An 18,918-nucleotide genomic window follows, 5' to 3' on the forward strand; every position below is an offset into this window, starting at 1 on the left:
AATAGGAGCATAAATATATATATTCTGCTTTGGCATCATGGAACAAAACTGGATCCATCACTGCTGGCGAAGTTTAGTAATTGTGGATAACAGACTTCCCAAGGTAGAAAAAGGAAGAACCATATTTGACTCAAATACCAGCCCCTTAAGAAATACATGTATTTGTACTGCTTTTCTTGGTAACTGAAACTTCATAGCAAATCTAGTGTATTTTGAGAGAAAATCAGGTTAAAATACTTCTTCAATCATGATTAAACCTGCCAAGGAACCCAGGGCTGTAAAGTTTCTGAGAAGAAAATGCAGTAAAGTCTAACAGGAGACAGGCTGCTCCTGGAACGGGCTCTTTCTTCCAGCCTGCCTATGTCCTAGTCCCACCGGACACTTTACAACAGATTTTAATACAATTTTAAAGTCGTGTCTTTTGATTTACAAGCAATCATGATCACAGTGACAAATTAAATTCCAGTCTTGGTGGTCATTTTTGCCTATTGTCCAGATGTACAGTTTTCTAACTCCAGAATAAGATCTTCTTTCCCTAATACTCCTCTTGTTTTTGCTGGTTCTGTTTCAAATCTAAAGTCACCTCCTTCATTACAATTTCCACTTATAATAATATTGAGTGCCTGGCTACAATAAGACAGAAGCTTAAAAGCAACAGCATGGAGTGTCTTTGGGCTATCTAAGAATATCATAGTACACATAATACAGATCTCATTGCCTTTGTTTTGCTTCTTCAGCTGATGAGTATGACCATTTTCTCTACCAACCCTTCATTACTTCCAGGCAGAAGAACACAGCTCCAACCCTGCCAGCACCCAATGGCTGGGACAGCCAGCATCCTTCTCTCTGCTGTCCTACCAGACTGTCACATTTACAATGCTCCAAATGCACTGAGATCTCAGACTAATTTATAGAATTACAGAATAGAACTACAGAACCATTTAGGTTGGAAAAGCTCTTGAAGACCATTGAGTCCAACCATTTCCCCAGCACTGCCCAAGGCCACCACTGACCCATGTCCCCAGGCGCCTCATGGCTTTTAAAGATCTCCAGGGATGGGGACTACAACAGCTGGATTCGATGATCTTCTACTCTGACAGAATCTCCTTTCCCTGTTTTCTGCCATTCACCCCTTTGCCTTCTTTCTGCACTTGTCAGTGTCAAGCAGCAGAACAAGTCTGTCTGCCTCCAATAAGAATATCACAGCTAAAAATCAAGCAGCAATGTTAAAGTTATATTGTAACTATACAGGTCAAGAGACATTAGGAATAAGGCTCCCAAATATTAGAGGATCCTGATAAAAAGCTGCATGAAATGAGTGTAAGAGAAATTCTTAGGTCTTCAGACTAGCAAGTAACTGCTTCCTGCTCCTAATATACCCAAAAGAACACATCTCACTTTGGGCTGCAGAAACAGCCATAGAATAAAAGAGAACAAAATCAGACCCCAGGATTCCAGGAACAAGCTCTGAAGTGGCAAATGAAGTATCACAGTAAGAACCAGACCAAGTTTTTGAGAGTCAGAGAATTGTATCTCACACCACACCAGGATCTCTGATTTCAGAACATTTCAAAGGCTTGGAAAACTCAGACTTCAAGTCTATGATTTGAGAAATGAGCACAGCAAATATTTAAGACAATGTCTGTGGCAAGTAAGGGGAAAATAGCTCCATTTCTAACTCTGAACCCTCTTTACTTCTGCCAAGGGTATGAAAAGAGGGCAAGTGTAAGGCAGGTGAAAGGCACCAACACAATGCATTCATTGGTAACCTGTCCTACTGTTACCACCAACCATTTTCAAAGGAGAAGTGTCTTGGAGAGAATTAAATCCTTAAGAACAAGCTGTATGTCATGTTAACCCAGTCCTTGACAAAGTCTACAGGTACACAATTATTATTTTTGGCAGGCAGTCCGTACCTGACAAGCCCTGTAACAATTTATTCCAGATCACATTAAAAAGGACCTTCCTAGTTTCCCTTGGAGCGTGGAGCAGGGCAGGCTGCCAAGATGAGAAGGATGCCTGGCGCAGGGTTACCTGCCTTTACAATGTGCTCTGCAGCACAGAAACACAATAGGAAGGACCAACTTCAATATCTGCTTCTTCAAAGTTCTGGCCTTGTTTTACAACCACAGCAGATACTGACTATTGACTACTATACAGGATAATAAACTTAATCATTTTGAAAGCATAGATTTAGGCTTTATTGCCCATATTTGAGGGTATTGTCACAAAATGATCATTTAATTATGTCTGATTTTAAAAATAGACCTTTTGCCACATATGCAGGAAGAAACGTAGAGAATCCTTTCTGTGTAGCACTTGAGAACCACCACTCAGTGCATTTTTATAATAACTGAACACATGACTGAATTTGTAATTCAAACAAACACCTGAAAACCTTCTGGTTTGAAGGCAGGTATTGAGCTGTTCTGTTAAGAGGATCAAAAGGCAGAAGTTTCCCAGACAGGGAAACTTGTATTTTTACTGTCCATTCAGAGCAACTTCAACTATAGAGCAAGTAAGATTTATTCTGGGATTATTTAGTTACCCAGTTATCATTTCTGCTGTTTAGTTCATTGGTATCTACTAAAGCATATAAAATTAATGTTTCTGTACTACTAAGGCATACAAAATTCAAGCTTCTCTACTCTAGAGTTTCAGGAGAGATGATTTTCCAGCAGAGTCTTCATATTTACCTGATGATCCTCTGAGCAGCATACTGATGAAGCGAGCGGAACTGTGCCGACATATTTGCTAAGGCTGCCAGACAATTTGTATGAAGGTATTTGTCCTGTCAGAAAGAAGCGGAAAGATAAAAAAAAACACATCAAACTGATCATTGGATACATCCTGACACCTCTGGCAGGAATAATTCAAAAGACTGAATAATATTTGTTGCTTTTAAAGCACAGGCAGAAATATAAAGCATATATACTCGGTGATTTTCGAACATGTTTTCTTAAAATATAAGGCTTATAAAAAAGTGACTCCATACCAATTTCAGAGTGTATACATACATATATGTATAGATATGTTTGTCTTTCAATGTTCATTTACAGTTGCACCACAGCTGTAACACATACACAAAGACATTTTCCTCCTTTCTACCTTTCTCTCTCTCCCTTTTGTAGTGTTTATCCTAAAACTTCCTACTTCATAACTCATCTTCCTCTTGACTCTTTCACTCCACACCATATATCCCACAACTACAACCACACCTTACTTCAGAGCACTGGTCCCCATTTCAGCATCTCTGAAGCCATTTGGCCAGGTAAGCACTTATCTGATGGCCCTTTCAAAGTCAAGGGTTCTCACAGAATGAAACTTGTCACTTGTCCAATCCAAAGGGAATTAATTTCCCTATTCAAGTCTAAAATATTCATTTACATAACATAACAGATTCTAAATACTACATATATATGCCAAATTTGTTCTCATTCCTTCCAATTCTTGTTATCATAAAAGTAACATCCTCAATTTTTGCAGTTTGAAATATATTTAATGTTTTGGCTACTGTTTGTAATGTAAAAACTTCTGTGCCTTTAATTGTTGAAAATATTCAGAAGTGCGTTACATTATGTTTGTGTTTGCAAAAAAGGTAAAAACCTATTGTGCATGGAAAAATGCACAAAATCAATTTAGGCTATAAAGCTCTGAAGTTAAAGCAGTTTTCCTTTCCGAGAGCTCAAAGAGGTCTTCTGGCCCAGTTCCTGTCATACTTCCTAAAAAACTAACAATAAATAGACCTGAAATTCCCACTTTTAAGTCATTCAGAGATATAAATAGCTTATAAGGAATCACTTCTTCTCATGAAACTAAGGAACTCTTTCTTCTCAAATGAAGGTAAGCCTGATGCCTGAAGAAAGGTCTTTAGAGAACCATATTCAATGAGCTAGAAGACAACACAGAAATTGTGTTACAAGTTCACAAACACTTAGTTAACACAGCTGATCTATTTTCTTCCTTCCTGCAAAACCAGATGCCAACTGGTTGCAATAGAATTAATAAAATTCCACCCCTTGTTTGAAATTGAATTCAAGCTGCTGAGGTTAGGAATTCACAAGTGCTCAACACAACTCTTACCCTTGTCCGTGTCATGTTGTACTGGATGGTTCTTATCACAACCAGTATCAGAAGACTCCCAAGTGAGATCTCTGTTAGGACACGCTCAGCATACCAAGTAATGTTTTTCAGTATCTGCAAAAAGAAAAAATTAAAAGAAAAAGGCTTTTCAGCACCTAGGTTTAAATAAGAACATAGGAAGCTGTCTGGAGTCTCACATTCCTTAAGACATGAAAATTAGTTTCCAGTCTCAAATGTTACTTAATTTTTGTACTCCAAAGCATAATTAGAACAAAATTAACCAAAAAAAACAAGTCAGACCTCTGCAGCATTATCACCTAGTAGATCTCATCAACTTTAAGTCAGACAGAAACACAGCAAGTGTAGAAAGATGATTACATTTGGCACTTTGCTGATTTCTATGCCCTGTGCCACCACACTTATATACTCATCTTTACCCTTGACACTTTATAAAGTCTCCATTTACACCCAAGACGCCTGAATAATTCTGCCAATGCCTTGCCATTTTCCCTCATGGCTGGCTGGGCAAGAGGCAGCACACAGGAGCTCTGACTGATGGGCAAGACCACACACACTGAAGGTCGGGGGGCAGATCAACAGTGTGTTGGCTTCACACTGAAGGCTTTCCCTTGAAAAGTATGAAGTCTCTTCCCCTAATACTAAGAGAAAGTCATCAGCTGGATTAAGAGCTTCGTGTCTTTCACAGGCCTCCACTATCAGGGTGGATGAAGTTAATCACCATTTCCAAGTTTATTGCAGAAGGAGAATCAATCCACTCTTTCCTTGTAGCCAGCCAACCTACATGGAGGAAACACATGTACCCAACACCCTGCCTTGAAGGACTGGTAAAAATTACTCAACAGGAACTGTCCTAAAAACATGGAAAAGATCCTCTATAAATTCAGGGTTATTCTCGGTCAAAACATAAATATGTTTAACAAGGACTACTGCACACAAAGCTATTGCCCTGTGTAACTTCAGAGAGAGAAGAGACACTGCAGGAGAGCTGCGCAGGGACTGGAGGGACAGCACACAGGCAATGGCTGCCACTGCCAGAGGGCTGGGTTAGAAGGGATGGTGGGAAGGAACTGCTGGCTGGCAGGGTGGGCAGGCCCTGGCACAGGGTGCCCAGAGCAGCTGGGGCTGTCCCTGGATCCCTGGCAGTGCCCAAGGCCAGGCTGGATGGGGCTTGGAGCAATTTGGGACAGTGGAAGGTGTCCCTGCCCATGGCAGGGGGTAGAACCCTGACATGAACTTTAAGGTCTCTTCCAACCCAAAGCATTCTGTGAGTCTGTACCTCTGGAAGTTCTTTCATAGTACAGGAGACATTTGAAATAGCATCCATATTATGATTCATGTTTATTGGTAAGCTTAAAGTTTGAGATATAAAAATAATTTATTATATACGAAAAAACATAATAAAAATTCAGATCCTTGAAATAAATTTAAAAATAATTTTTTTAAAGCATCTCCATTGTCACATGCTGCCCAGTACCTGGTTCTTTGTCAGCACCTTCCTATTTCCCACAAGGAAGCTAAAATTAAGCCAGTGACTGTAACCTATAGATGGCGAAAACACTATTTTATGGCAGTGGTGACCAAACATCCCCAGGTACAGGCTGAGGTGTAGTAAACACCTTTTGCTAAAAGGATCAAAAAATCAGAATAAGGGGAAGATGGAAAGACTTGAGAGGTATTTAAGGGAAGAATGGTCAAGGCTGAGGAACAAATAGGAAACATGAAATCAGTACAAGAAAGGTTTCCACAAATAGCAGGCGATGAGTGGATGTGGAAACCAATATAATTTCTGGTTATAACAAGTCACTAATACTATTTTAAGTCAAAGTGATGATGGTATAAATGAAAACAAGTCATCCAAGGAGTTTCAGTAAACAAGGACAGCTAGTTGGGATGAACAACATAGATGATTAGCAGGAAATGCCTGAAAGACAAAGCAAAATCCACACATATTTTCACAAAAAAAGGCAACTGAAAATTTTAAAAGCTGTTAGTGTAAGTAATTAATGAATCACATGCACGAACTTCACTGCAAGAAGATACTCTGCTAGTGGAGAACTTGATCATCCCAAGGCTGCTAAGTATAAACATATGGTAAGATATAGCAAGTTCATGGGTTACTTCACAAATGCTAAATGCTAATGTAAGTGGAGACATTCATCCTGGTTGCCTTAATTATAATTTCTTAATAACAGCTTATTTATGACGATATGAATATACCTGTTCTCAAGAGAAGATTTTATATAAAGAAATAAATTAACCACTTTGACAAATATCTTAAGCAAATATCTCAAGCTCAAATATCTGAAGCTCAGCACTGAAACCTTCCAGAAGAAAAACATATTGTTATATGAAGAATACAGTATATGACCATTAGATAATGGTTACTCTCAGTAATACATAAATATATCAGGGATAAGTTGTGATTGCACATTTAATTTCCTGACTTTTAAATGCTTATTGAAAATGTAACAAACCTTTTAAAAAATACAGCAATGAAAATAGGTAGTAAAAAATATTATTTGTTTTGACATGACACACAATGTAAATTGAAACCAATAGTACATAAAGGGATGTATCTCCTGATAATTATTGAAGAAATAATTTCACTCAATTTGCTCTGAAATGATACCCAAGAATTTGAGTTTAGTTTCTTTTCCCCCTCTTAGACAAAATACACTTATTCTGGCCAAATAACCATCAACTTAACTGATTAAATTTCTAGTAAGATAGTTTTTGTAGTCTCTGATTTATGAGTGAAACAACAAACCAACCTCCTCCCACAAATAAAACAATCCCCATGTTTCCTCCCACCTCTTTGGTGCTATTTTGTGGGGCACATCTCTGCACTTCACCAACCAAAGTGGAAGTTCATGATTCACTCTATGCTGGAGCTGAGAGCAGATTCCATCATGTGCTCTCTCCCACAGGGTGTCCCAGTGAGACAGGAGGAATGAGACTGGGACAAGTTAAGTAGTCTCAAGTAGTACCTTGAGCCCTGCAACATCTCCAGACACATCTTTCTCATCCACCATGGATCTCTGTTGTATATAGAAGCCATCACCCTTCCTGTTTTCCCTCCTTGTAGCTTATTCCCACCTCCTCGCCCTCCCAGAGCCCATTCCTTCTCAGCTCTTTCTTTTACCTGCTTCCACTCCCCCCACCCGCATCTTATCATCACAGAACTATGGAATCGTTTGTGTTAGAAGGGACTCTACAGCTCAACCCACCTTCCCCTGTCCCAGGCTGCTCCAAGCCCCATCCAGCCTGGCCTTGGGCACTGCCAGGGATCCAGGGGCAGCCACAGCTGCTCTGGGCACCCTGGGCCAGGGCCTGCCCACCCTCACAGGGAAAAATTTCTTCCCAATATCCCACCTAATCCTGCCTTCTGTCAGGGTGAAGTTACTCTCCTTTGCCCTACCTGCCCATCTGAGTCTCTCATCAAAAAGAAGCCTGACTTCACTTTCAGCTTTTTGTTCCCATCCTGCCTCTTTATTTATCTCCCTTCTCAGCATCCCAAAATCTTACCTACTTCTTGTTTAACTCTTGTCCCTCTCCTCTACTGCACCATCCCATGTTCCATGCACAGCCAGTCCCAGCCTGTTTCAAATTTCTGCCAACTGCTGTCACATCAGGGCTCCCATTCTTATACATTTTCCTCAACATGTGGAGGTGGCACTTGGAGACTAGAGTCACTGGTGGCCTTGGCAGTGCTGGGGGAACGCTTGGACTCAACGGCCTTGCAGGGCTTTTCCAAGCCAAAGGGTTCTGTGTGGTTTCAACCCCTGCCAAGCAGCAGCAGAAACATCCCTGGGAGCACAGTCCTGTCCCACAGGAGCTGGGAGCTGCATTTGCACAAGCTGCAGCTCATCCCTGCCTATCTCAGCTGATAACATGATCCCTGGGCATGGGAGGATGCACACAGCCCAGATGGCTCTGGGAGCAGCAAAATGAGAATATTCAGTTTCCACAGACGTCAGGCCACCTCCGGCTACGTCTCTGCTGCGCAGATGGAAACAGACTGCTCCCTGTGCCTGGAGACTGATAATTTGGTCACATTTAGTCATATTATCAGCAGCAGAGCCCTGGCACAAAGGCCACCTGCCAAATTTCAGGTTCCTAATGCAAAGCATGAAGTTACCAGGGTTCATTAAGTAACACATTGACAGCTGAAAGCATGGACAAATACATGTTAATGCTCCAGTCTCAGCCCAGAAACCTTCAGTGAAACCTTCCCTGAAACTCTGAAAACAGCAACCTGGGAAAAAAGACAGTTACTGAGATAACTATTCCTTCAAATAGTACGCTACTCTTAAAAATATATATATAAATTCACAGTTATAAAGTTACATACTAGAACCTGTTACCTCTCCTCTACACTGGGGAAAGCAACCTGAGCTGAAATAGCTATTTCAAAAACAACAGCAGCAACCACCACCATCCATTCTGGGTTTCAGAGGCATGAAGCATGAAAATATCTTAAATTTCAAAATCATTTACCTGGAACCAGTGCCCCCACTGACCAATCTCATTGGTTTGCAGTTAACATTAAAAAGATAAAAAAAGGAAAAGCTTAGTCCCTGGTCTTGCAAGAATAATTTTAAAATAAATTAAAATGATTAATTATTCTTTTGAATACCAGGCTCTTGGACAGTTCCAATTTAGGGAGCACAAACTGCAAAGATGCAAAGAGCAGGAGCTCAGTTCTACATACACCAAGCAGTGAGGTTCTCAGTTTCCCACAACTTTACTCATGAGATATTTTTTAACACACTAAAAATAAACACAGCTAAATCATGATTTAGAGTGTATCACCATTTACTACAGCATAATGTGCTACAGTAGCATAATAAGGTTACTGCTACATCAAATACCTTATGATGTTATTTTGATGTCTCATGTAATTTTATTTAGAATTTAATAAATCAGGGACAAAAGATCACCAATACTTGCCCTTCTGGGGAACTCCTACATTTACTTGTTTACTCTGCTATTATAATTATTGTTAATATTAGTGAAAGAAATTGAGTTCTGTGTGGTTACAGTGACCCAACTGCATCAAACCAACTGCAGGGACAGGACCTATGATTTGAATCATATTTTCCAGGCAGTTAAGACCACATTCATTTTAAATAAAAAATGCTTCAGCATCCTACAGAAGTCAAAAAGAGTTTCTGTGGTTTCCTGAGCTCCTTACCAGTTGGTATAATCACCAGATTTATAAAACTTTGCTCACTAAAATTAATCCTAAAAATCAATAAATAAATGTGGGTTAAATGCCACAAAGGAAAATAGCCCATAAATGAACTGTACAGTCATGGTTCTTATAAGAACAGTACACAGGATACACAGCAGAGAGAAAAACAGGTTGATCTAAAATACAGCACATCTTTTTTTCTTCACCTTTTACCCAGGTAATGGAGAGAATAAAAAAATTCTGCTGTAACTGCTAAAATCTGGTATGTACTTGCATGCATGTGGTTTATGAAACTGATGCTAGATGCTTACATTTTACAAAAAGGCCTGACTACACAGATTTTCTGACTCCCATCATTTTGCAGACCTATAATACCCTCTTAGGCTTTAGGAGATGTGGAGTCAATACTTAAGCAAGTATGAGACTAATTTCATACTAAATACAAAAGTTTTTGAACAGTATGAATGAACTTGCTCATTCATACCTGAAAACATCAATTTAATTAATTCAAAGACATGGGTGAGAGGAATGCATTTATAAGTATGACTTTGAAACTTTTTTTCCCCTTACAACTATTTCCCTCCTTGGGATCAGTAGGAATGTGTAGGAGAAGCTCACACAGACAGGCCTGCAGCACCTCACAGCCACCTCTCATTATCCACCTAAGAACCAAATCCAGCAAAACTCTGAACACACAGCACTATTAACAAATGGAACCCGACACTATGGAGCAGGAAAACAACCACAGAGGAAAAGAAGCAGTTACTGAACATCTGAAGTAAAATAAAAAAAAAACTGTGAAGAAAATGGCAGAAGCAAAGGCACAACTGAAGAAAAGATCAGTGCAGGGTAAAAGGAACAAGGTGGGATTTGTGTTTTTATTAAGTTACAACTAGTAAACCAATATCCACATTGCAAGCGAACACTACAACTCTATTGGCAGGGTTAGCTGAAAGGCAGGATAAACCGGACAAGAAAACTTGATTTATGTTTTCATTCCACAGCTGGATCCTCATTAAGGAATTTTAGGGAAATCTTCCACTTTTACTCATCCAGTAAGGAATTTATTGAAAGACTTATTGAATTTATTTATTGTGTAAAACCTCTAAAATGAACAAAGAGTGATAGGGGAAGAGACTGAGGCAAGAATGACACCTTGCTGAATTTCAGCTCTCAACAAGCCCAGTTTATGAGAGAGGATAAATGACTCAGTGACACAGAACCTAAAAATACACATCACACATGTACACCTCTGGTGCACATGTACAGGTTCAAGGCACATAGAGTTGAAGGCAGGAAAAAGCTTCAAGAAAATATTTCAGTCATCTGCATGGTTACTATAGGTGCTCCTAAAAGCTGCTTTCAAAGAGGTATTCCCAGGAAACTGCATTTAAATAATCTCTTCCTGCTTTCTACACACAGAGCTATAAATAATATGAAATAATATTCATAATATGAAATTTCAGAGAAAAAATACTGTAAGTCCGGAAATTCACCTGGGAGAGAGTTCTGTTTAGGAACCTTGAAACTTGCTTTCAGCATTTTGCATTTCAATAATTTCAAAAAGATAATAATTCACAAAGATAATAATTTCCCCAAAAGAGAATTTCTGTGTCCAAGTCAAAAAATTAAAGTAAATCAGTGCAAATATCTCATGCAGTATCATAGCTTTAGAAGCTGGGAAACTAGGACATAATTGTCCAAAGTATTCTCCTGCACAGATGGTCAAGGTCCATCAAAGCTAGTAAAAATTTGGATCCTGTTATATGGACATAAAATAGAAATTAATCTAACAGAGAGACAGAAAAAGAAGTGCCAAGTAAGGAAGTAACATTTAGTATGGAAAATACAACTCCAGCTAAAGGCTGCATCACACTAGTTAAGCAAAGTTTTTCTAGAGAAATAAAAAATAAAAAAGGTTTCCTGTTTTTTTTCCTCTTTTCTAGGCCCTCCACTTCCATGGCAAACATTCAGCACCTTTGAGGCAGCTTGCCCAGCTATTACTAGGCTAATTTGTAACAGGGAACACCAAAAAAGACAGAAAAAGAGATATTTGCAACAGTTTCTCTACAGGAGGGAGTGTGTTTGTTCATTTCACTCGGGAAAAGTTTTGAAAGCAGTCTTCAGGTTCCTTCTTCTTACAAAAGAAAGATATATCTGCCATCACATTTGGCTGAGCTCATACAACCTCTGATGAGGGAACAGCTTTGCCGACGTATCTTCTTAGAAGTAAATATTTAGATTACTTTTAGAGCCGATGGATTATTTACCAAAACAGCAACTCACCACTTCGTGAATGGATCGGTTGAAGCCATCATCCTCTGTGAGGATCAGCAAAATGATAAGGGCCATGTAAACATGGTGTGAATTCCTTTCTTCAACGTGATACAGAATTTCAAGAATCGGCAGAACCTTTAGGGAAGGAAAAATGGGTGTATCAGTTTAGTCTTCAAATACCTCAGACACTAAACAGAGGAGGCTCTAAAGGTCCCATGTGTTGCCCTGCCCTTGACAATTCATACCAATTCCTCCCTCTTGAAACAACTCCCCGGAGCAGTGGCATACTGGGTCCAAACACCTTCCATCTGCTTCATTTTGTCACACAAGACAGTCTAAACAAGCGTTTTCTTGTGGTCAGAAATGGAATTTCAATCCCTAATAAATGAGATTCCCAGCCACAGCAGTTACCATAACCTCCAAACGCTTCAGTCCTCCTCTCTACGCTACAGGGAGAAGAGAATTGTTAAACAAGATTTTCACCAGTCCAAGAAGGAAAACAGTTGTGTCTACCCATCTGTGCTACCACAAGCCTGCTCTGAAAAGCCTTTCCTCCTCAAACCTAGCCAAAGCACATCAAAGCTGAGGTGAACAGAGACATTTTGAGACATGAAAGTTAAATCCCATTTTGGTGTGTGAAGACAATACCAGAAAAAAATCCCCAGTTTGGGTTTGGTTAAGACTAGAAGAGGCCTGTTTTTCCAATTTTAGATAATATGCAGCCAAAGAGAACTGACTGATCATTATGATTAGAGTTCAGCCCAAGGTCTTGCAACATTTCCACCACGATGAACAGCTTAAGCCAAAGCCTTGCAATAATAATGAAAATGAGATTTCATTGCAACAGCAAGCATACCTGAATGCTAGTCTAAAGTTAATCCAGATGCAAACACTGTCTCTCTACCAAATGAAAATTAGCTTTCTACTGGCTCAGTACAACGTGGCTTCCCTGGGCTGCAGAAATAGGCCGAAATCACAAAAAAGCCCTGGAAAAAGGAACTGGAGAAAGCCCTCAGTTCCAAGAAGCTTCTAGACACCTAAAAATTTGCTGTTTTTCAAAACAGGCCAAAGGCAGCTGGATGAATCATGTGAAACCTATTCTGGTGAGCAGCCAGGACACCAAGTGCTTCACAAGCCTCTGAAGTTACCAAAATGTTCTCTTACAGTCAACCATCCTCGAAACTGTTGGGACATACTAAACCAGTTTTTATTAGAATGAAATGAGATTGATCTGAATGCTGCAGGCCACAAAACCTTTCGACACATGCTTTGGTCAGGGTCAAGACAAGATGACAACAGAAGCAGAGGGAGAATATACTTACAGTAATATTTTTATTAACAGTAAATCAATATTAAAATATTTTTAAAAATTATATGTTGCAAACATCCTTCCCTTGCCATTTCAAAGGATCCTTCAGAAACCTCTCTCTCCAATGGAAACTAGAGTACCATCTTTGTGTCTTCTGAGTAACAGTCTTGAGTAAAGACCAGGTTTTCTCTAGAACTTCTAGTCAGCATACAGACAAAAAAAATTTGTCCTCTTCATTGGATAGGGAGAAAGAGAGACAAACATCACTGTGTTGGTCCACCATTTCAATTGTTTCCATCTCCAACACTTGCATGTAGCTTTGCACTGTAAAAGCTCTGTCATTTCCAAGTCCAAGAGTTATTATAATAAGCTGGATAGAGCTGGAAGCAACATAGCAACATAAAACTAATGAGGAATTGCATTTACAACTTTGCAGGGATAACAACAAAAGCCTTGCTGAAGGTAACCATTGGAACAACTTCTTAGTTTTCTAGACAGATCCCAGATGGAAGCACAGGATGGTTTGGGTTGGAAGGGACCTTTAAAGATAATTGTGACTCAGTCTGGTTGTGTCAAACCATACAAACCACTCTGGCAAAACATACTCCTTCAGAACAGCCCAAAATATCTCCTCTGTCTACACATATTAATACTAATTGTAACTGAAAAAGTCCATTCATATTCTCAAGTGCTCCAAGTCCTGCAAGTGTGTGGCTACAACCTACATTTAAAAGTACATGATACTGAGACATTGCAGCCATTCCCCTACAAGCCAATATGTGAAAGTGCTGTTACTAAAGCTCCATACTTGCTATTGAAGAGTAGTCTGGCACTCCAGATCACGGCAATCAGCCCTCCTGCCCCAAAAAAACCTCTGCTGCTTCCAAAACCTCCACTCCTTTGGCCACATTGTCCTTCCCACTCCTCTTTCAGGCTCTGCTCCATCTACACACTGGACAAAACTCAGGGAGGCATACAGCAATTCTCTCTTATGTGCCATTTCTGAATGGAACCAGAATCAACTCGTACACTTTCCATAATCCTTCCTCCTTACAACATGTCTTTCTTTGTATATTGATTGCTGAGGCGCACACACATCTTCAGGACAAGTATTACTGTTCTCAAAACAAACACTAGTTAACAAGCCACCACTTCTACAAAAAAGTTACAATAAAGATTCAATTAAAATTCTAATCATATGAAAATGTAAAATTTTAAATACTCTGGGGGAGAGGAGTCTTGTGAGGAGTCTTGGGTGGAACCTGGAGGAGACAGTTTTCTTCAAAAGAGTAAGACTTTAGGTAGTTTCCTTGAAGAAGTCTGGGGCTGAAACCTGGGTGTCAGGTCTCCAGAAAAATTCAAAGAACCCTGAGAGATGCCTGGAAGGAATCTCAGGAGGATTCTGGAAGATTCCTCCAAAAGAGAGAACCCTCTCAGTTAATATTTTAATTATATTAAAATTTATCTAGACTTTCAACCAAAATACATTTCTATACTTCTATGCTGCATACATACGTTAAAACTTTTATCATCTTCTAACACAATGGTTTTATCCAACCCTATATTGAGAAGACAGCCACCACTTCTTTTGTATTGCTGACCCTTTTCTCACAGCCATCACACTACCTCTACTGCATCACTACTAACACTTCTCCCTCAGGAGCAGCTTTTAACTGGCCAGAAACAGCCACAATTAAAAAGCTCAAACTTTCAATCCCCAAAACAAGTGGCAGGTAAAAACAGAAACTGAAAATTGCAAGTGCTATATTCAGTCCAAGGCTGGTTTTCCCAGTATAATTTAAAAATAGATTGTCTTTAGTACTCAACAAAACACAAGCAGCAACCTGCTCAAGACAAATTTATACTACAGAAAAAAATATTGTTGTAGCATCAGCTGATATAAATACATCATCATCTATGTTATTTCATTCCAATCATGCTGAGCAGCAACAAAATCTCAACTCAGCCACCAAAGAAAACACATTGAATAGCTCATTTCTTACACACAGAAATCTAGCTGGTATATTTACCTGCAATACTGGTGCTAACTGCTCTTTCAAAGAGAAGGTTCAACAGTCTCCCATCCACAGACCAGAACACTAGCTTATCAAAAAATGTGCTAACTGCCCCCTATTTCATCTGTCCCACCACTTTCTGGAGGATCCCTGCAAGCACTTTGAAAAGGACAGCCAAATACTAGATGTAAATGTCTCTAACAGAAGATTCTCTAGCATCAGACATTTAATCCAGTTATTTTAAAAAATGAAGTAATGAAGGACACACAAAGATCCTATTATTTTGCCAAGCAGAATTACATTAAGAGCAAAAAAGGTTCTTTATTAACAATAAAACACAAAGTCCAACAGAAGGTGAAGGTATTTAGCTATAACTGGCAGAGGGAGATTCATACAAATGAGGAGGTGAGCTGAGACAGTATCTGTCGTACCAGCTAAGAAAAACAAACTTTTAATTTACAAGTTACACTAAAGTTCAAAAAGAGCAGAGACACATTTCAAAAAATCCTTATGAAATGTTACAGAGCACCTTCTGGTGACGCTTCCTGGGCACAGAAAGGGAGACAAATTAAAATGGGAAAACACAACATATGGGATGCACTGAGTGCAGTGGAACAGGAAGAACCTGCAAAAGCCCCTAAAGCTTATCATGAGCTCTGAGCTGGCTGTGGACGTGATCTCTCACACAGAACCTACATACCTCACACCCCATTCATCCAACTGCCTCTGCACAAAGAGGCCACTGATTTACACCACATGCCTTCAAAAAGTCCTCCACTCTCATCCAAAGATCATTTTGACTCTGGATTAATGACCTTACTGTTTTTCTCCCATATCTCTGGATGGTGGGAATCAACCTCCAGGCTTTAATTCTTACCATCCGTCTCTGCAAGCAAAGATTCCTGTTTTTAAAGATTCCCCTTTATGAAGGCACATACACATCCTGATGCTCTCCAAGCTCTTCTCTGACCAGCTAGAGTTAGCTTCCTAGGCTTCTCACAGTGTTAACTTTAAAGCAAAAAAAACTTCCATGTATCTCAACAGGGATCCATTTTTCAATAGTCTGTAACTATTTTTAGTTACTGACTATTGGGAGTACAGTCTGCAAGTGCAACACCAGAACAGTACACAGTGTATCAGCACCACTCTTGCCATACAGAGAAGCCAGCTCCAGTACTTAAGTCCTTTTATCTCATTATCAAGTCTAATGAATTACCCTTTTTCACCACAGGACTGTTGTTAGGAGGTCACGATTTCTTCATTCACTACCCCTCCCAGCCCTCCCAATTCTTTTTGGGTCTGCCTCAGCCTGCCTTACTGAGCAATTAAAACTGCTCTTCCCAGTTGGTTGCAGCTTATCTACTGGCCCAATAAAAATTACAGGATTAGACAAAGATGTCAGTAAAGATCACAAAGAAGCAGCATGAAAAGCAAAATAAGAGCAGTTTCAAATGCTGGAATTGAAAAAAAATTGAAAAAAATTGAAAAAAAAAATCAAAATACTGTTGACTTTTCAGTGATGCTTTTCTGAATTTTTCAGCTTTTCCCATGAAGTGTTTTAAGTTGCTGATAATTTCTGGGATTTTCTGACTTTTTTTTTTTTTTTTTAGGTGATAATATATGAAAATATCCTACACTGGCGAGTATCTGAGTACCTGCATCTTGACTTGTTTTGACAGATGCACCACACTGTTTTTCTGAAAGCTTTTTGTCAAGTGTATCAGACACCATAATTATAAAACAATGCACACACCTAATATTTACTTGTCTAGAGTAACCTGGGTTAGTGGAAGGCATCCCTGCACATGCAAGGGGTTGGAACAAGATGGGCTTTAAAGTCCCTTCCAACCCAAACCATTCTAGGATTCTATGCTGTGAGTCTAAAGATACAGCAAACTGTTATGGTTCGCAGCTGTTAACTTGTCATATCACACACTAGCAGCCCCAAAAATTATACATGGCCATTTGTTCACAGAATTTATGCAAAATGACTCAGCCCTTGCCTACATAACCTGCTGTGGACACAGGAGTTCAGTCTTGAACCAATTCAGCATCAACCATCTCACCCCAGTTTGCCAACAGTGGTGTCTATCAACTCCGATTTTAGCAATACATCTGCTAGAACTTGGACTGAAACCAAACTCACTCCATATCTGCCATCAAACAGGCAAGGGATCTAATTACCTGGCAAGATTTCAAATATTAAAATGGAAAGGGTCCTCTATTCTGTTACCAATTCCCCCAGACAGCCATTATCTTATTAAAGGAATGCTTTTTAATAAGTAAGATTTGTTAAAGTGGTTTGTGACATTACTAAAGAGGGGAGCATAAGCTAATTTATAACCTACAAAACCATACCAGGTGTCTGTTATATTGGCCATTAACCACAATCCTATTTAAGCAGCTAAAAAGGCACTACAACTGTACTTCTATAAAATCTGTGAGCTACTCCTTGAGGAGTTTCAGTCTTAGGTCAACCCTGTAAGACATCTGGCATGTTAGTCCAGTTACAGCTCATTTTGTTAACTATTACTCCTGAAAGCACAGATACAGCTTGTGCAACTTTTTGGCCTGAATATCCAAAAGAGATAAATAAAATAATGAATGGAATAATATCTGCTACCAATTTCTCTACGTAATGATCAGAAGTGGGCAGGCTTGACTGGGGTCATGATAGTCACACAGAGAAAGAGGGAATCCAAGATGGTCTTCTAGTTTTAGCAGTGCCAGCCTTGACTGCAGTGATGCGCTCAGACGTACATTCCTGAGATGATGTAACAAAAATGCATAAGTGAGCTAGAACTGGAAAATGAGTGATCCAGAACCTATTGCTCCCACTGCAGAACAGAGGACACTGGCAGCTGGTGACACCCAAGCTTGCAGGGCCAATCCCTCGTGAGGAGAATAAAGGAGGCAGAGCAAGACTCACCAGATTTTCTATGTCTGTCCGTGCCAACACATAGGTCCGCACGTTGCTGTTCTGATGCAGGAGCATGTACAAGAGAAGAGTGGCTTGATCAGATTTCTGCTGCTCACATAAAGCTGTGTATAAACTGTTAAAGTTAATCTGGAAAGCGTGTGGATTTGATGATGAAAAAGCGGTGTTATCTGAAATAAAGAAATAAAATAAAGTCTTAACAAATACATTTATCATTCAGTTATTTGTTAATTTTATAAAATCTCTGGGGGAAATATTTAATACACCACAAAAAGAGGAAACAAAAATCACCCATGACTCTTATTACCAATGGTCATAAACCATAATAGAGTCTCATAAAGCTTCAGTTGTGCCAAAAAGCCGAGGTTATCCTCCCATATGAGCTTCAGTAAGACCCCAGTACCTGCACAAAACATTCACCTTTTTTCATAAAACAAGTTTGTCCCTCCATATGACTTCCACTGCTAAGAAGGAATGTGATCCCAGGAGCTGCTTGAAGGGGGACAGACACAAGGTCTTCTCTGGAAACAATACCGTGATTAAATTCCAAACCCTGCACATCAAACTTACAGGTTTAGTTCTCTGGCATTAAGGCAGAGTATCTCCCTTCCATCCCCTTCTTGGTATAAAGGGTGGATGTGCATAGGTCAAGATTACTGTGGTATCTCAGTGAAATGTAAGTGTCAGGACTTTAGAGGTGTGTGGTGGAGAGTTTGGTGAGTTAAGTGATGTAAAACATTACATCACATTGTCTGACATCCCTCAAAGTAACACATTTTCTGTTCACAGAACCTTTACCAGCCTCAACAAAAACGTCCATCTGCACAGACCCCTAAGGTCTAGAAATTCCCTGTGGAAACAGAAAAAGCTAGTACTTACAGGGGGGTTTGGAGAAGATAGAGAGTGCAACAATTTTTATATGGGCAAATAGGCATAGGACGAGGGGGAAGGGTTTTAAACTGAAAGACAAGATATTGAGATGAGAGATCAGGAAGAAATTCTTCCCTGTGAGGAAGATGAGGCCCTGGAACAGGTTTCCCAGAGAAGATGTGGCTGTCTCTGGATCCCTGGCAGTATCCAA

The 18,918-nt window shown here is 39.6% G+C and overlaps 1 protein-coding gene across 4 annotated transcripts in view; it reads right to left on the reverse strand.

The window, feature by feature from the left end:
• DYM (dymeclin) overlaps positions 1-18,918 on the reverse strand; it is a 206,112-nt gene that overhangs the window by 107,370 nt on the left and 79,824 nt on the right. For all 4 annotated transcript variants that reach the window (XM_041461668.1, XM_041461667.1, XM_041461666.1 and 1 more), the window contains 4 exons: positions 17,829-18,007; positions 11,585-11,710; positions 4,084-4,197; positions 2,697-2,791 (listed from right to left, as the gene is read on the reverse strand). In XM_041461668.1, coding sequence (XP_041317602.1) covers positions 2,697-2,791; positions 4,084-4,197; positions 11,585-11,710; positions 17,829-18,007 — 514 coding nt within the window. The remainder of the gene's footprint in view (positions 1-2,696; positions 2,792-4,083; positions 4,198-11,584; positions 11,711-17,828; positions 18,008-18,918) is intronic.

This window comes from Pyrgilauda ruficollis, unplaced genomic scaffold (assembly GCF_017590135.1).
Source record: "Pyrgilauda ruficollis isolate IOZ18807 unplaced genomic scaffold, ASM1759013v1 scaffold150, whole genome shotgun sequence".
Classification (NCBI taxonomy): domain Eukaryota; kingdom Metazoa; phylum Chordata; class Aves; order Passeriformes; family Passeridae; genus Pyrgilauda; species Pyrgilauda ruficollis.